The sequence below is a fragment of the Amblyomma americanum genome, chromosome 3 (assembly GCF_052857255.1).
Source record: "Amblyomma americanum isolate KBUSLIRL-KWMA chromosome 3, ASM5285725v1, whole genome shotgun sequence".
NCBI classification, from domain to species: domain Eukaryota; kingdom Metazoa; phylum Arthropoda; class Arachnida; order Ixodida; family Ixodidae; genus Amblyomma; species Amblyomma americanum.
In genome coordinates this window covers 221,338,620-221,356,993 of record NC_135499.1, presented here as the reverse complement: position 1 = coordinate 221,356,993, position 18,374 = coordinate 221,338,620, and the positions used below count along the sequence as shown (strand labels likewise).

The 18,374-nt window shown below is 44.8% G+C and overlaps 1 protein-coding gene across 1 annotated transcript in view; it reads right to left on the bottom strand.

Moving 5' to 3' along the window:
• Positions 1-803: 803 nt before the first annotated feature.
• Positions 804-18,374, bottom strand: part of LOC144126139 (uncharacterized) — a 41,509-nt gene continuing 23,938 nt past the window's right edge. Inside the window, exons 16-17 of the mRNA XM_077660104.1 lie at positions 14,528-14,689; positions 804-2,468 (exon numbers count right to left, since the gene is read on the bottom strand). Of these exons, the coding sequence (XP_077516230.1) occupies positions 1,174-2,468; positions 14,528-14,689 (1,457 nt within the window). The 3' untranslated portion in view covers positions 804-1,173. The remainder of the gene's footprint in view (positions 2,469-14,527; positions 14,690-18,374) is intronic.

Sequence of the window (18,374 nt, the reverse complement as noted above, 5' to 3'; positions counted from 1 at the left end):
GTCTCCCATCAGAACGCCACATGAAAGATAGCCTGCCGCATGCCGCCCAATGCTCGCCGTTTATTGTACTAAGAAAAGGCGTGCTACGTGCGGGTTCTAACCGGCGTGCGTTAAACAGTAATCGGACCTGAATTTTCTAATAACTTTACCACAGTAACAAACCTAGGACTGCCAAGTCTCATTTCAGCCTAGAGCTGTTGACTTGATGCCATCCCTAATCCGTTAATTCCCTATGGGCCTGGCTTAAGGATGGCTCTCCACTCCAGTTCCTATATTCCTGCACCATATCAGGCAAGTAACCCAACTAAGCAACACGCCATCAGGTGTACACATCGTCTGCTACCGAATTTTTAAATACTTGTAAAAACAGCAGGTTTTCCAACAAGTGTGGAACTTTGCCATGGTTATGTTTATGAATTTGCCTGCACATTGAGGAATCCTAGCCAAAGTAAAATTTCATTTCAGTTGGCCTTTAATGGTCAATGAGTCTGTTACATAAATCATTAGCTGGCTATTCACAAAACCAAAAGAAGTCCTCCTTGTATGAGGTTGCATTCATCTATTGATACCAGGTCAGCCTCGCGTATTAACACATTAGTTTTTCTCCTAGCTCAGTTCCACTTAGACAGTATGCATTGTTTTGCACACTGAATACAAGAAGCAAAGATGTAATATGTGGAGTCCTGCTATAGTTTCTCACGAGGCAGTACAGAGCACTTAATATGTTTAACACACAATTAAGTGACCCCCATGTTCAGTAATGTATTAACATATATATTGATATGACAAACTAATTCACTCTCTTGCTTCTGGATTTGCTGACTTTTATTCAGTCATATCAGAAACAATTAATAAAAAGTTTCAGCATATGTTACCTTTTACCACTATTGCCAGCCACCTACTGTGTACGAGTAGATATCGTCAAAAGGCCTAATTCAGGTCAGGTGCAAGCACAACTTGCTCCACTGCGCACGCACTATTGGCTGGGCAGTAGTAATATATAGAAACCTATGTAGAAGCTTTCTAATGTAACTGTACTCTGAGGCATGGGAATAAACAAGGAAAAAGCCTGCACCCCACATGCCAGAGACGCACCTCATGAATGTTTCTAAAAAGGGCACACTGAACATCATATCAGAAAAACAACAGTTCAGTGATCAACATATACAGTGGTCATTCATTATTTCTTTTCTGCCGCTTTTCATTAGGCAAATGATCAAACATCCAGTCATCATCACTCAATCCAAGTTCATTATCATCAATAATTCCCAGGGTATGCTTTCTGGTTGTGTCCTGAACTGCTGGCTTACTCTGGTTCAAGATTGAAGATGTGTCACTTGTACAACTGCTGCCACTTTCAAAAGAGAGACTAGTGTCCACTGAACAGCTACTTGCCTGCAGTGCTCCATTTGTCACAGCTTTCACTGATGCGCTAAGTGATGCGTTCGCAGCAGCCTTCCCAAACGCAAACTTTTTCAGGTTCGCTTGCGCATTACTGAATGCAAAGTCTGTTCCTCGTTTCTGTGCTTTTACTGCTGCATTACTTTCATTTCTTTGCTCCTTTAAAGCACTCACACCGGCAGAGGTTTGCCGTTGTGTGTCGATCAAGAGGCCTTGTTGGAGCTTGTCAGGCTGGTTACAGTCTCCATGGCAGGATGCTGACCTCTCTACTTCATCTTCATTGCCTGGTGATGAGGTGTGGCACCTAATGACTTGTTCTGGCTGTTGTCTTGCTGTGTCCAGTTTATCAGGAACAGGAGAGTTTCCAAGAGAATTCCTATTGCATGCAGAGGTCGGCTGTCTTGGCTTGCGAACAAAAGTTTTGAGAAACTCTGCAATGTCGACACCTTGGCGAACATCAGATTTGGGTGAGATTTCACTCCTCTTCTTTACAGATGATGCACATTCTTCTGGTGGCTCACTGCTTCGGGATGTCTTTGAAGCAACTGAAGCAGCAGACTTTGTTTTCTTTGCGGTAACGTCTTTAAAGTTTTGTCTGGAGTTGCTCGCAGAGTCTTCCAAGTTTTCTTTATTTATATTAGTTTCCTTGCACTGCACTGACGTAGCACCTATGTCTTTTCTTGAGCCATTTATGTATTTCCCTTTAGCATTTTTCGAGGCCTTCTGATTACTGATCGATCCTGTGGACATGGCCTGTCTGGGCTCTTCAAAACTTTCTTCTTTATTTTCACGCATACCAGGATTTTGTGACCTTTCACGCACTGTGCAGCTGCTCTGTGACATAGAAACAGAAGCTTGTCCTCTGTTAGTGCACTGAATTTGAGCATCGTTACATGCCAGTTGCAAATTTTGGGCTATAGCCACACTGCTGCTGCAGATCCTGGCTTGTAGTGATGACACTGAGGGGGAAGTGCCTCTTCGAAGCAAATCGCAGCTCTTTCCACTGGGGCGCCTTAGTTCCTCTTTGAGAATTTCATGAAGACCAAGTCGAGTTAGGATAATTTTTGCTGAAAGAGAAACAGAAAGCGTCGCAAATATGAGCACACTGTAGCCTCTCATGCATGACCCAATCACAAGACACAATGGTTTACTCAAAGTTCAGAGGGCCATACACATTTGCAACAATAAAGGTCCAGATGAGAATTTTTGTTGAGGTCTATGCCCAAGCCCGAGTACAGCCAAACATTGCCAAATAGCCGGTGCTTGACCAGCATTAGTCTGTTCCTAATTTTTTTTTAACTGCCGTGGTTCAGCGGAAGTAACAACAAAAACATTAGGCTTCTGAACCTTGCAATGTACTGCTGAAACACAAAAATTATTCCGAAGTGCAACTGAATAAAACTGACAGCCATTGAAAGCAAGGATAAATAATACAGGTGCATGGCCACCCTGCAGTGGTGCTGGCATGCGCTTTGTATGGCCTGTGCACTAGAGATTTTTTTCTGTCTGCCACCACTGCATGGTTGTGGCACTGTCACCCACCCCTCCTCCGCGGGCGGACGTGCAGCTCATGTGGGACATGCCTTGGTGCTTTTGCTAAGTGATCGCTTGTTTGGCACACTGCATATTAGCTTGAAAATATGAAGGCTGGTATGTCAGAGGCCACAAGCCTGCACATTTTTTGTGCATAACTCAGTTTCGTGGGCAGCGAACGCTTTGCTGTACGATCGCGTTTTGCCACACTCATAATTAGTTTGAAAATATGAAGCCTGGTATGCCAGAGGCCGCAGGCCCGCACATATTTTGTGAATTCGCTAAGTTGCATGGGGAGTGCCTTGGCACCTACACTGTGTCATTCCATTTTTGGGTGCTGCAGATTAGCTTGAAAACATTAAGGCTGGTATGCCTGAGGCTGTAGGCCTGCACGTTTTACGCATACACTTCGTGATTTTTTAATCATTGGCAAGCAGGGATATGATGACAGTTAGGTTTACGCTTGCCAATAAGATGCATCAAACTTGAGGAGCGCATGGTGCACCCCATGATCATTTCTGCCGCTACTCGTATATTAGGGTCCCAGAAGTTAATGTGAATGTGTCGTGAGGCACCCTGGCAGCATTGGCCTTTGTTGTTTCTTGCTGAACAGCGAAAAACCAGAAAAAAACTGCGGCACAAAGTGAAGGTAATTGGCACAGAGGAACGTTGTATATGACAGGTTTTCAGAACCAAATACTCTGTACCAGTAAGTGAACTCGGAGCCTAAATTTTTCTGGCACGCCAACAAGTAAGCAAGCTATGCTTCACACTGTCACGGAAAAGAAATCTTCACAGGTTGACTGTAAAAATTACCACGGCACTTAAAGTCTGCTTACGTGGAGAAGTGCGAAAGCATAGAACTTTCTAGAACGTGGGTTTTTTCCGCAATGCCAGAACGCGTTCTATTTTATTATTTTATTATTTATCATTATCTAATATTATTTTAGTTTCGACGCCCAGGTGCCATGTCGACGTCCGTGGCCATTGTGATGTCCAAGGGTAATTTTCGTGTTTAATTAATTAATCACAATTCATTAACCAAATTTTTTCCACACCAAGATTTCAGTAGTGTTGACTGGTTTTACTCCTGACCAAGATTTCGTCACGCACTATCTAACACAATCAAAGTTTTGCACCTTTATCTTCACAAAATGATGTAATTGCATGGAGAAAGTTTTGCTGACACGAAACATGAGGCTATTGTGATGTCAAAGTGTAATTTTTGCATTTAATTAGTTCACAAATAAAAATTCATCCACCAAATTTTTCCCACGGCAAGGTCTCATCACGCACTATGTAACACAATCAAATTTTTTCACATTTATCTTTATGGGACGACACAATCGTGTGGAGGTTTTGTTGACGTGACATAGTCAAAGTGTAATTTTTGCGCTTAATTAACTAATAATAATTTATCAACCAAATTTTTCTCACAGCAAGACCTTATCACGCACTATTTAACACAATCAAACTTTTTCACATTTATCTTTATTGGATGACAGAATCGTGCGGAGAAGGTTTTGCTGACGTGACGTAGCCATCTGATGCTTTCCCATTAAAAAACGTTTATTTACATGGCCACTATTTCAAGCAGTAGCCTGCGCACTTTATTGCACATGTCCCCATTTAATACCATGCAACCTCTTGATTATATAACATCTACCTCTGTTCTTTGCCGCTGCCAGTTCAAATTTAAGACAGTGTTTTCTGCAAAGTGAAAACCGCTCACAAGTTGTACTCTGTTCTTCCTTTCTGCAGTCTCATCATTGCTTTTTGATGAAACAGAACACATTGCTAACATCATGTCCAAAAACAACTGGTCCCCCCCCCCCCACCCACCCCACAATAAAAAAGTAGTAGTTTTTCTGCGATCTAAAACAGCTCCAGTCAACCTTACAGATATGCTACTACCTAATTATGCTTACGGAGTGCATAAAAAGAAGATAAGGCACCACAATAATTATATCGGAACACTAGCCATGCAGTTCAACAAAGAAATGAAAATATACAGGATAACTCAACTGAATCTCTTTAAAATAAATACATAAGAGGGATACTTCACTCATTCGGGGAAGAACTGTGCTCACGCTGCTTTTACAGCAAGCAACAGTATCTGCTCTATGGGAAGCGCAAACTGCAATTTCATTGCAAATCCACTGATATTCAAGCTGGGGAGTACAACATTTTTATGGCTTCTGATGTTAGTATGTACAAGCGCAGCAAGTGTTAAGCAACGTAACCCATCCCGTTCTGAACTGGAAGGTGACAATGTGCAAGTTAACAGTGGAGCTAGAAGCAGAGATGCAGGTACTGCATTGATCACTCTTCATGCTGCTATAGCAAGCCTTGTCAGGAAGGTTTAACTTCTCACTGCTGAAGTCAAGTTGCTGCACATGGACAATGCTGAACTATGCTTGGAAGTGTCTGACCTTCGTCGTATGGTATTGCCTGCTTCCGAGTTCCCTCCACTCTGTCACAAAGAAGTGACCAAGCCTACACCATCGGAGCCTTTCTCCACAGTTGCTAATATGCCAGCTGCCTCTAGGAATTACCAACATGCAAGAGATGCAGACTTGCTCACTGCCCTTACTAATGATAACCAAAGTACCATCTTTGTCAGTCACCATCAACCACATGCCAACACAGTCACGGTCGGCAGTGCACGAGCTGCAAAGCGTCCACATCTGGAGGCCTCTGCTATGCCCAGGACGACATCTCAAGTTGAATTTGTTGTTTAGATCTGGCAATGAGTGAAAGTGACGTCCCAAGTTAGTGTCAAAACATCGGATAGCAAGCATGTGGTTTATATATATCTCAAGATGAAACATTATTTCTATAATTATCTCCATGCTGCTGTGGACCATAAAAGTTTGATAGATCCGACTGAATAAATGTGATGTTTGGCCTGTGAATTCTGTCTTCTGCTCATATTTTGGCAAGCTGCTATCTAATGAGATACACTCTTAAAATGAGTAACATAACTCACAAACTCTGCTTGTATTATCAGAGCACACAGAGGACTTCACACAAAGTCCGATGTGATTGTTGCTAATGTGGCTGACTGTGAACACGGTGTCATCTGTCTGTTTGAAACTTCTCTCAATGAATGTACAAACAGTAATGGCTACTTTCCTCCCTGCTGTGATGCGTTTTGGGCTGACAGGGACTATAGTGGCTTTGTTAAAAATGGCAGTGGTGGTCTGGTTACTTGTAGGTTGGCCCTCAATCCTTTCAGGTGGCATGATCTTGAAGTCTGCAGGGAATGTGTTTGGGTTGAAACGGTGACGCAACACAACTGTGATTATCCTGTGGACTGTTTTTATTTTCCGCCCTTAAGTTTGATTCTGCTATTTTTTTCATGCATCTTCACTGGTCTTAAACAGCTTCTTGACAGAAGCAGGCACAAAGTTCAGTTCAGTTCAGTTTATTTACCTTAAAGGCCCCCTTGTATTGGGGGTATTACATAAGGGGTGGGATTTTAATGAAATGAGCAAACAAAACAGCGAATATTATTTAGCACTGAAGGTGATCGGTTACATGTTCTTGAAAAGTAGAGGATGAAGCGATGTTGACGATGTCACGGGGTAGGCCGTTCCAGTCCGTTGCTGCTCGAAAGAAAAATGAAGCAGAAAAAGTGGCAGTATGCGATGGCAGCCGGGCAACTTGTAGGGGATGACTGGTGCGGTGAGATATGCGTGCGGCAGCTGTGATATACGATGACCGATTGAGGGAAGAATGAAATAATTTGTGATAAAGGGTGAGACTTGAAATGCGACGACGGAACGAAAGGGGTGGTAGTCCTGATAATGCTTTCAATGAAGAAATGCTGACGTCATATGAGTATGAAGAGTGGATGAATCGAGTGGCACGGTTTTGGACAGCTTCTAATGCATTAATTAAATAAGTTTGGTGCGGGCTCCATATGGCAGAGGCATCTTCTAATTTTGGTCTGATGAGCGATTTATATGCGAGTAATTTTACGTGTTGAGGGGCAAGGCGGAGATGGCGCTTGAGAAAACCAAGTGTTTTATTCGATGCTGAAATGATGTTGCCAATATGGGTGCGCCAAGATAAATCATAAGACAAGGTGACTCCTAGATACTTATAAGATGATACTGAATCAATCGAGGTGTTAGAAATGGAATATTGGAAGCGATGCGGGCTATGGCGACGAGAGAAGGATAAGAGTTTGCATTTATTAGGATTTAGGGACATGAGCCAGTTGTTACACCAATTAAGTACGCTGTTAAGATCGGTTTGAAGACTAAGTTGATCACGAGAGTTATTAATAGTGCGGTAAATAACACAGTCGTCAGCAAACATTCGAATACTACAGGAAACGTGGTCAGGTAAATCATTAATATATATTAAAAAGAGTAATGGACCGAGTACAGATCCTTGCGGAACGCCCGAAGTAACCGGGAGGCTGTTAGACAGGTGGGCGTTAGCAAACATTGATTGAGAACGATTAGTGAGAAACTGCTCAATCCACTGTAGTATGTTAGGATGTAAGTTCAGCTGTGCAAGTTTTACTAGTAAACGACGGTGGGGAATTTTATCAAAAGCTTTCGCAAAATCTAGAAATATGGCATCAGTCTGTTTGTTACGGTCAAGATTAGTGTGTAAGTCGTGAAGGAACAACGCTAATTGTGTTTCACAAGAGAGGCCCTTACGAAACCCATGTTGTGAAGAATGGAAGAAATCATTTGAGTCTAAGAAATTTATAATTTGAGAGTAGATGACATGTTCCATGATTTTGCAGGGTACGCTAGTTAGTGAAATGGGGCGATAATTCATGGGGGAGTGTCTGTTACCTGATTTGTGGACTGGAACGACGACATCATCTCATTATACCAATCTTCTTAAGGCCCACTGGGCAACTTCTGTTTCAACCAGTGATTGGGCGTGTACACAGGAGAAAGCGGTTTTCATCTGAACATGCTGCTTTCAATTATTTTTATCAGTTTAATTTCATGGTCAACATTAGAGTAACACACTCAATCTTGTGTTATCTATTCCTGTGAAATTAAGTTCATGGTCAACATTGGAGTACCACATTATCTTGTGTTATCGATTCCTGTAAATGATCGTGAGCACAGTCATGATGCCGTTGTACGCGAAGATGCGAATCACACCTGTTGTTTTACTCTATTTTCAATCTTCATGCAAGATTAGGCAAAGCAGATATATAGTGGAACATGTTTTCAGTGAGGAAAACTGCGACATATGCATGACATGATGTGTGAGGTGACAGTATTGCAGTAAGACCTGGTGCTACACAGGTGAGCTGCTGCTCATGGTGATACCATCGGAGAGAAAACGAAAAGCGCAGGGGACGATCCAGCAGCCGGCGATCAGATCTCAACGAGCGAGGTGTTCTCAAAAATAAACAACTCTTTATCTCCTTCAGTCCAAAGTTGTCAAGGTGATGACGAGGATAAAGAATGTCACTTTAGTAGCTGGAGCGTGCCACCCGGCAACTCAACAGGCAGGATCAGGATGCTGAATTTAAAAACTAATTACTGGAGAGGGCGGCCAGGATTCAGACAAATATGTCAAAAGGCTGGAGCAGGAATTCATTGCTAATGAGGAACTTCAAGACAGAAAGAGAGTTGTGTTCCTGAGAAAATGTGAACGACCTACACACATGCTCTTGTAGACTGCTGGCTCACAAGGCCATTGGAGATAAGGCTAAGCAGATGTCTTGAAATTTTGACCAAGCCCTGTTCGCTCAGGCCGTGCCATCATCCAAAGGTACCATTTCTATTGGAAAACGCAGAAGCCTGGGGAATCCATAAAAGAATTTGTAGCAGCACTGCGTCAGCTCGCCAACAGCTGCAATTTAAGCAGTGAACTAAACAATACCTTGCGTTACCGGCAGGTTCAGGGCATCAACAATGATGCAATGCACAGAAGGCTGCTAGAAAAGCCAGACTTGATGCGGAAAAAGCTGTGATTACAGTGACAAGCATGGAAGTGGCAGGATGAGGAGTGGAAGAGATAATGGACACAGCAAGCGATGCAGCAGTGAACCACTTGGGTGGTGAATGATGTGGTGGCCACGCTGTTGTTTTCGTTGTTGGCAAGGCAATGGCCACTGCCACTTTTCTGAACAAGACTGCGCAATAGCCATTTGTGGTGGAATGGGGACAAAGAGCTCTCCTTAGCAGAAATTGGATAACAAAGTTCAGCATGCCTCTGGAGCAGCTCGTTGATGTCCACCAGATGAGCAGTACTGACATTTTGGTTGACAAGTTTCAGGCGGTGTTTACAGAAGAACTTGGAAAAATGGGGGTTGTAATGGTGTATCAGTACAGACTGGTGTATCGACTTGCAGAGGAGTTGGAAAAAGCAAACGGGCTCACCGACCGCCTCTAGCAGCATGGTCTGGCATAGGTCAACAGACTCACTCATGAGTTGATTCACTCGGGCTCACATACAGATCATGATCTTTAAGCCGCTGCGGTGGCTTAGTGGTTATGGCGCTTGCCTGCTGACCCGAAAGACGCAGGTTTGATCCCGGCCATGGCGGCCGAATTTTCATGTAGGTGAAATTCTAGAGACCAGTGTACTATGCGATGTCAGTGCACGCTAAAGAACCGCAAGTGGTAGAAATTTCCAGAGACCTTCACTACGGCGTCCCTCATAGCCTGAGTCACTTTAGGACGTTAAACCACCATGAACCAAACCAGATCATGATCTAAGCTGCGAGTGAGCTCGGACTGATATTCAGATTATGATTTGAATCATGAGTGATTCAGACTCATATTCAGATCGTGATATGAGTGGTGAGTCCGGGACCAGGCTCATATTATGATCTTTGTTTTTGTGATGATGGTTTGAGCTTAGTGTTTTTATTTTTCCTCCTTGTTTGCTGAGTGCGGAGAGGAGGAAAGATTACTGTTGCGACCAAGGACATTTGAGGGAAAGGCGGCTTGGCGATGCCTGTGGGCAACTGAAGAAGAGGATGCTGTGGAAGCAAGGAAGGTGGCATTTTCTCGCTTTGGTTCATGCAAATGTGGCAATGAGTCGCTAGGGATGTGTTGGAAGCTCTGACTGACTTTCACTGCGTCTCTGTGTGGGAGGTGGGGATTCCTTGTCACATGTCTTTTAAATGTGTTGAGCCCATATTATGCAGTGCGTTCCCATGCTGATATGATCATGAGTCAAGCGGCAATGAGTCGCGTGGGATGTTGGAAGCTCTGACTGAATTTCACTGCGCCTCTGCGTGGGAGGTGGGGATCCCTTGTCACATGTATTTTAAACGTGTTGAGCCCATATTATGCAGTGCGTTCCCATGCTGATATGATCATGAGTCATGCAGCAATGAGTCGCGTGGGATGTTGGAAGCTCTGACTGAATTTCACTGCGTCTCTGCGTGGGAGGTGGGGATTCCTTGTCACATGTCTTTTAAATGTGTTGAGCCCATATTATGCAGTGCGTTCCCATGCTGATATTGCCGCGAATCTCTCCGGAATGCAGTCACCACTTCGTGACAATATGATCATGAGTCGAAGAAATGAGCGAGTGAGCTCAAAAGAGTTGTGAGTCGATATGTGTGAGTGAGCCCAGGTGAGTCGTCAGTCGTAATGAGTGGTGAGCTCTAGTGAATTGTAAGCCTAAATGAGTTTGAGTTCTTGGGTTCAAGTGAGCCCGGACCTCTGTGAGCGCGAGTCTGAGTAAGTCTGTAGGTCAATCAAACCTTTGTGAGCGAGCCTGACTGAGCACTCATGATGCTCAGGTATGTAGGAAATAGTAGCCGCTGAGGTATTTATGCTGGAAAAGTCTTATCCAGCCTTGCTGTTGGCCACGGCAGCGGCAAGCACCAAAGACTGAGACCCTATCCTTTCTGTAGTGATGGAGGCATTGCCAGAGACACAAGAATAGGGTCCACTTGAATGGCGCCTGCTCAGGAGCTCAGTGCAATATGAGTGTGTACAGTCGAGCCCGCTCATAACGAACATGAGCGTCACGTGGCGTCCATTCGTTATATCCCGAAGTTCGTAGTAAGTGGACCACCGCTTTAAAGACAGTTGCTTGTCAAAAACACAAAATTTTTTCTTTGCGAAAAAGGCCGTAGGTGGACGTCTGTTTCCGCAGCGCAGATCCAATGAGGGAGGTCTCCAGTTTATTTAAAGCAGAAGCGTGCTATCGCGGAGGCCCTTGGCATAGACAAGCTGTCTGAGGCTCTCTATGTAGCTAATTGCTGCAGGCACGCTTATGGGTGCTCGCTCCGAAGTTTCATCCTCATCTGATACCTCCACGTCACTCCCTTCCCGAACTTCAGAAGCGATGCCCTCGTTTGTGCACAGCTCTGCGGCGTCGGCGTCGTCATCGACAGAAATAAAATCATTCCAACCCATGTCATGACCCCCCAAGTCGGTGTCGCCGCTGGGCTGGTCACCTTCCGAAGCATCAGGCTCGGCATCAGACACTGTGTCGACGAAAGCAGTCCCGCTCGCCAGTGGCCGTCACCTCCGCCCAGGCCGCTTTCATCATCTCTACCACTGAATACAATGGAAATGGGCACAGTGTTCCTGTCCGCCATCTCGAATTACAACCAGGGCCTGAGATTTGAACGAAGCCATCGAAACGTCCGCACCGTAACAAGAGTGACAAAAGCACGCGATGGGGTAGACGTGCAACGTGCACAGGCGGCAATCAAGCCAATCAAGCTAAAGATACAGACGCATAGCGCCAGCGGTGAGATCAATGAGGGGCGTCCGTGAACGTCAGTGCAGCCACCTCTTGGCTCCCACGGAAGGCCTGCTTCACGAAGCGTGGCCTCCGCGATCGGCACTGGCGGCGCAGCGGTTGATCGCGGAGGCCATGTGCGGATTTGCAAGAGAATAAGGAGAGGGGAGCGGAGTTGTGAGGAGGGGCGAGAGGGCGAAGTTGGAAGGTGTGTTGGCGGGGAAGGGTAGCTTGCTCGAGAGCGGCGCGAAACGGGGCGGGCAGTTATCCTGCGATGAGTCTCGGGTAAACATGCTGTGCGCCGGACGCACAAACGGGTCGGAGGCAGGTTATCTTGCATCGCGGCACCGGGTTTACGCCATCCGTTCGCTGTAACCGATCAGCAGGGCTTAATGACATTCATTATACGTGTGATTTCGTGCCATTGAAACAATGTATATTTTGACGGTCGCATAGGTCTCGTTCGTTATAAGCGAAAGTTCGTCTTAAGTGGGGCCATTATATGTGGGCTCGACTGTACTATGGGGAGGCAGGGTTGTCATATCAGTATCGCTTGGGAGTGAAGTTCTGAACGTGTTTCATGAAATACATTTGGGAATGAATGAAATGAAGATCGTCACGAGAAGCCATGAGTGGTGGCCTTGATTAGAGCGAGAGGTTGAAGCCAAAGTGGCTAGTTGTGATACCAGCCAAGCGTGGTGCCAGACCCCAAAGGCTATCCAACAAACGCCTTGGCCATTCTCTCAAAATGCCTGGTCGTGGCTGCACATTGACTTGATAGTGCATCAACTGTGGAAGACTGCAATTATGCATTGTGTTTGCATCCAGAAGTCGAGTGATCTTCATGACATAAACAGGGGTTGGACTTTTTCGGTTTCAACCGAACAAGACAAATAAAAGTATGCTGAATTTAGTTTTTGAAATTTGGTTTTAACCAAAAAAGGTCAGTATTCTTGGCATACAAGGCATAGCTAGCTGGCTGTTGAGTACGAGATACACTCATTCAAAGTTGAAATTTAATTATGTAGGGAAGCCAAGGGCATGATGAGATGGTAGCATTGATGGATACGCCGCAAAGATGTGCAATTTGAGACATTTTTCTAGTTTATACTATTCTGCAGACCGGGAAGAACCACCTTCCCACCACCTGCAAGCTAAGCTCTGTTTGTTCACTATCATCCCCTGCTTAGAGCAGTTAGTCGGCTATAGGTAGGCTTATCAATTACATGTAGGGCACCACATGTAGGACAATTACAAGTAGGACACGAAACCGTGCACTGTCATCAAGAAAACTATCATGTTTGCGCTACCGCAATGATTGAGCCGCAGTTCCATCGCTGCCATCAACATGCAGACAGTGTGATGACCCGCCCTGTCGCTCAACCAAGTGCGACAGAAGTAAATTCCAGCTGTGTTCTTGGCTGCCCACTGTTTCATTAAACTTGGGTTTTGTTTCAATTACTTAAGCAATTTCTTCTACAAGCACACCTCCAAGTGCAAAATTACTGCTAAATTATTTTAAATACTGGTAAACAAACCGCTCACGCTGACGAAAATGCCGAAAATGCGGAGATGGACTTGCAGAGGTGCCGTAGTGGAGGGCTCCGGAATAATTTCAACCACCTGGGGATCTTTAATGTGCACTGACATCGCGCAGCACATGGGCGCCTTAGCGTTTCACCTCCATCGAAACACAGCCGCCACGGTCGGGTTCCAAGGTTGGGTTCGAACCCGGCTGCCGCGGCTGTGTTTCCATGGAGGCGAAACGCTAAGGCGCCCATGTGCTGTGCGATGTCAGTGCACATTAAACAGCCCCAGCTGGTCGAAATTATTCAGGAGCCCTCCACGGCACCTCTTTCTTCCTTTCTTCTTTCACTCCCTCTTTTATCCCTTCCCTTAGGGCAGGGTTCTGGTGTCCCCCGATATGTGAGACATATACTGCGCCATTTTTTTCCCCCAAGAACCATTTTCATTTTTCATTTCAAAGTGACCTTTCACCACACAGGATTACCATATTAAATCACCGAAAAAAGTCAGTAATTCATTATTCGAAAAAAATATTTTCTGAAAAAGAAAAAAAAATTTAACTTGCATTTTGAAATAAACATAAAAAAGTTTGCTGATTTTCAAAAAATAAAAACCGAAAAGTCCAGCCCATTTGTTCTTTGTTCTTTTAAGTTCCTTTTCCAAAGTTTTGGAATGGTTATATGTGAATAGTTCTGCTTCTACTTTAAAAACAAGCTTACTCCAGTGCAACATGGTTTCTTTAAGGGAAGGTCAAAATAGATAAACCTGTGCTGTTCTTTGTAATTCTGCCAATGTGTCTCAGATGATCAAGATCAAGCACATGTCATTTATTTGGATGTGATGAAAAGTTCTGATTGAGTTGATCATGATCTGTTGTTGCTTAAACAGCAAGCGTATGACATTTGTAACAAGTACTGTGAGTGGTTTGAGACCTACCTTCACGGTTGTACGTACAAACATAGTTTGCATCAAGGGCAGAGTATCTGAGCCATACATAGTTCCCCAGGGCTCTAACCTTGGACCCCTGCTATTGTTTTCTTCATTAATTCATTTATGTTGCTTAGCAGTTCGGTTGCTCTAATGTACACCGACAACCTAAAGGTGTTTCGGCAGATCAGCAGTGATGCTTAATGTCTGCTTTTGCAAGAACATATCTGTGCTATTGACAAATGGTGCAAAATCAACTGCCTTGAACTTAATTAGTATTAACTTTCTATTTCTATACCTCTTTTATCTAGATACTAGGTCCAGTTAGTCAGGTTCCCATATGCATGGTGTTCTCTTTTTGTGGCATACACCGTCTCTGCAGGCTGCAAAGCCATTGGCAGGTACGTGAAAAAAAGAAAAATAAATAAAACTGCGGCCTTACCTTGGTTTCTGTACTCTTCTTCTGGGTCCTTGGCAAATCCCGTATGCAAGGCATCAACATTTTCCACAAGAGCTGAGCTCTGCATAGACACTTCCATAAGAGCCACAGCAACTACTGCATCCTGGACACCAACTTCCTCCCGAAACATGAGCCTCGCATGGCCTGTTGTAAGAACATAACATATCAGGAGAGTAAAAGGACTCTACCTTCCACTTTCCACAAAAGGATCCCGAGCTCTGTTAATGAAAAACATCCGACTGAATTTAAAATTGTGCAACTAAAATAACTACATAATCTGCATGGTGCCAGTTTATTGCATTTTAAACTTGATGGTGACCTCCACAGTATGTAGCTGAATGCCACTTTTCAATAGATAGTTACAGGAGCATAACCTACATATGCACCAGGCGACAACGGGTATTTCCCATCAAAAGCAGTTGGCGGATACAGTAATGTAAATCTGTAAGGCTTGCAAAGTTATGGTTTAACAATATTTATTACTCAACACTAGTGAACAGTAAACTATCTTCCTTATTACTCCCTCATTATTATACTTCCGTAAACTCCCTTATCACAAACTATCTCTCGCTTGAGATTCCTCAACTAAGAATCTAATCGGTTTAAGATGGTACCATGTTGCATCAGACAGTTCAAATCAGCAATCTGTTGGTCCAAATTTAAAGCTAAGTAGCATCAGATGATTTGCAATGAACGGCAGTGAGTCCCAGTTGCATCTGCCACCAAAAAGCACATGATCCTGGCACGGTACCAAGCAGAACCTGAATTCAGGTGACTTAAAAGCAGCTGTGAATATTGCTTCCATTTGGAGGCAAACTAGGAGCTACATGGTTCCACCTGTTCCACCTGGCATCAGTTGAAGGCTAACTGAGCACTGTACCAGTAACATACATAATGGGCCCTTGCAATTCAACAGGAACAAAATATGCATTCTAACCTGGGATATAGCTAAGAATGAACCGTGGACCTGGAACCATGCAGCTAAAATGAGCTGAAATACCGTATTTACTCGCATAATGCTCGCACTCACGTAATGCTCGCACCCCCCACATTGGCTATCAAAAATTGGAAAAATTTTTTTTCCCCGCATAATCATCGCACACCCAAATTACTGCCGCGAGCCGTCTGCTTGTCGTAGCGATCGCCATCTATTGACTGCGGCCACAACTAACTGCCATGGTTGGGCGCGCGTGCTACTAGGCGGCGGTACTGTGCTATCATCCGCTGCCACCGCCGCTACCGCTCATCCATTCACCACCGCTACGCCATTTTGCGAAGGTGTCTCCAGCTCTCCGGTGTCTCGTAGGCCTCGTTTGCCTTGTTTGCGTGTTGCACCGTGCTCTTTGTGCCGCTTCACAATGGGACGCTACGCAAGCTACACAGCTGCTTTTAAGCTAAAAGCTATTGAGTATGCGTTGGAACATGGCAACCGCGCCGCCAGCAGACACTTCGGCGTCAACGAGTTTTGCGCCCGGTATTGGAGACGGCAGCACGATGAACTCAAGACGACTGGTAAGACGCGCCAGGCCTTCCGTGGACCGAAGACTGGGAAATTTCCTGCCGTCGAATCCTCTTTACTGGAATATATCAAGGCTCGACGAGTGGATGGGTGTGCTGTGTCGATTGATTTGATACCGAACCAGGCGCTCGTAATCGCAAGAAAGGAGGGCATCTCGGTGCAAGACTTCCGCGCTAGTAACGGGTGGGACACACGATTTATGCGGCGCAATGGACTCTCGCTCAGGAGGCGAACGACGTTTTGCCAGCGCCTGCCTGCAGCCTATGAAGAGAAAATAGTGGACTTCCATCGATTCGTTATCAGGATCCGGCAGGAGAAAAACTTCTTGCTCTCCCAGATAGGGAACGCGGACCAAACTCCGCTGAATTTCGATATGCCCAGCAGCAGGACAGTCGAACAGACAGGCGCTCGGACTGTGCACGTCAGGACTACAGGTGCCGAAAAACAGAGGTGCATGGTCATGCTAGGCGTGATGGCGGACGGGCGGAAGCTCCCACCGTACGTCATTTTCAAACGGAAGACCCTCCCGAAAGGAAAGCTCCCTCCTGGTATACACGTGCGCGTCCAAAAAAAGGGGTGGATGACCACGGACCTTATGGTGGACTGGGTGAAGACTGTGTGGGGGCGGCGACCGGGAGCGCTTCTTTTTCCGTCGCTCCTCGTGCTTGATGGCTTTCGGGGCCATCTTCAAGAGTCGGTTCGGGTGAAGTTCAAGGAACTGCTCACGGACCTGGCTGTTATACCCAGCGGCCTCACATCAATGCTACAGCCTCTTGACGTATCTTTGAACAAGCCATTTAAAGATAACGTCCGGAGGCTGTACGCAGAATGGATGGCCGAAGGTGAACATGCAAGATCAAAAGACCGTCCGTGGAGCTGCTGTGCAGCTGGGTATCAGAGGCATGGGGGATGATTGATGTAAACATGGTGGCCAGAAACTTCAAGAAAACAGGAATTTCGAACGCCCTGGATGCGACCGAGGACCACCTGGTGTGGGACGACGAAGAAGCATTGGAAGATGAAGAAACCATCGATTCCAGTGTCGACACGGACTCTGATGAAGAGTAGAATTTCCTGCAGGACGTACGCAACGCGAGTAGTGACGGGGAGGTTGCGCGCAGCAAATATAGTGCTTTAGCAGCTTGAGCTTACGTTCACCTTGTACTTTCATAACGAAGGTAAGTTACGCCTGAAAGTAATGTTTTCGTTATATTTACAATTGCGGGCCTGACAATCCTGATCTTGCACCCATTCATCTTTGCATTTAACACTCCGAAACATTTGCTTGAAAATTTTCCCCGCATGATTATCGCACCCCCAAACTTCACGTTGATTTTCAGGGAAAAAAAGTGCGAGGATTACGCGAGTAAATACGGTATCTCCGCTTTGATTGACTAGATATTCTCCTATATAGCTTTTCTCCTAAAAGGACTAGCTGGACTCCCACTAAGAATCATCCTGATGAATTGTAGTTAAAATTAAACTACACACAACATGTAAAATATGTTTCTCAGATGAAACCATTCAAATTAAGATCTATGCTGACTGGGGTCAGCTTGAGCAGTGCAATCCAAATTGGGAGTAATGCAACAAGTTGTTTTACCTGAGGCCAACTAATCTTTCAAAAAACACATTTTTGAGCATGAGGTCACTGCATCGTGAATCCGTGGTGCAGCAGTACAAGGCAATAACACTCAAAATGCTATGCTGTATGTGCCAACGTCTCGCCTTTGTCTCTTGTTTACTGATCTACATGGCTTCACAACCAATGAACCAACGACTCCAAATTTCAATGTAACATGTTGAATCAAGCATACCACAGTTGTACTGAAAAACAGAAGTGAGCAGATTCACTGAAAGCAATGATGGTTATTTGTGAACCAAACTTCACTTTATAATGGGAAAGTAATGTCAAGCATTACATAAGTGCACCAGGCAAGCAGTGAGCATTGCATGCAGTCCGGGTTTTCATCTGTACATAGAAGTGGTGACATCAGTATTGCTAAATAAAAGGAGCGTTATGCCGAAAACATACAAGCTGGAAATTTATTTTTTCACCTCGAATTAACTCCAACGTCACCTCTTAATAAGACCTACTCGGCTGGAGCCATTCAATGAAATCATGCCATAAACCAGTTTAACAACGAGCATTAAATTTACATTTTAATATTTTTCGACTGAGGTTACATGTGAACAAAATCCTCATATTTGACAAAGTTTAGTTCCCAGGAACACTTAATGCTATTCTTAAGACTATAAAAACCTTCATGGGGAACTCTATGATCAGCTGGCTGTAGTACAACCGTATCA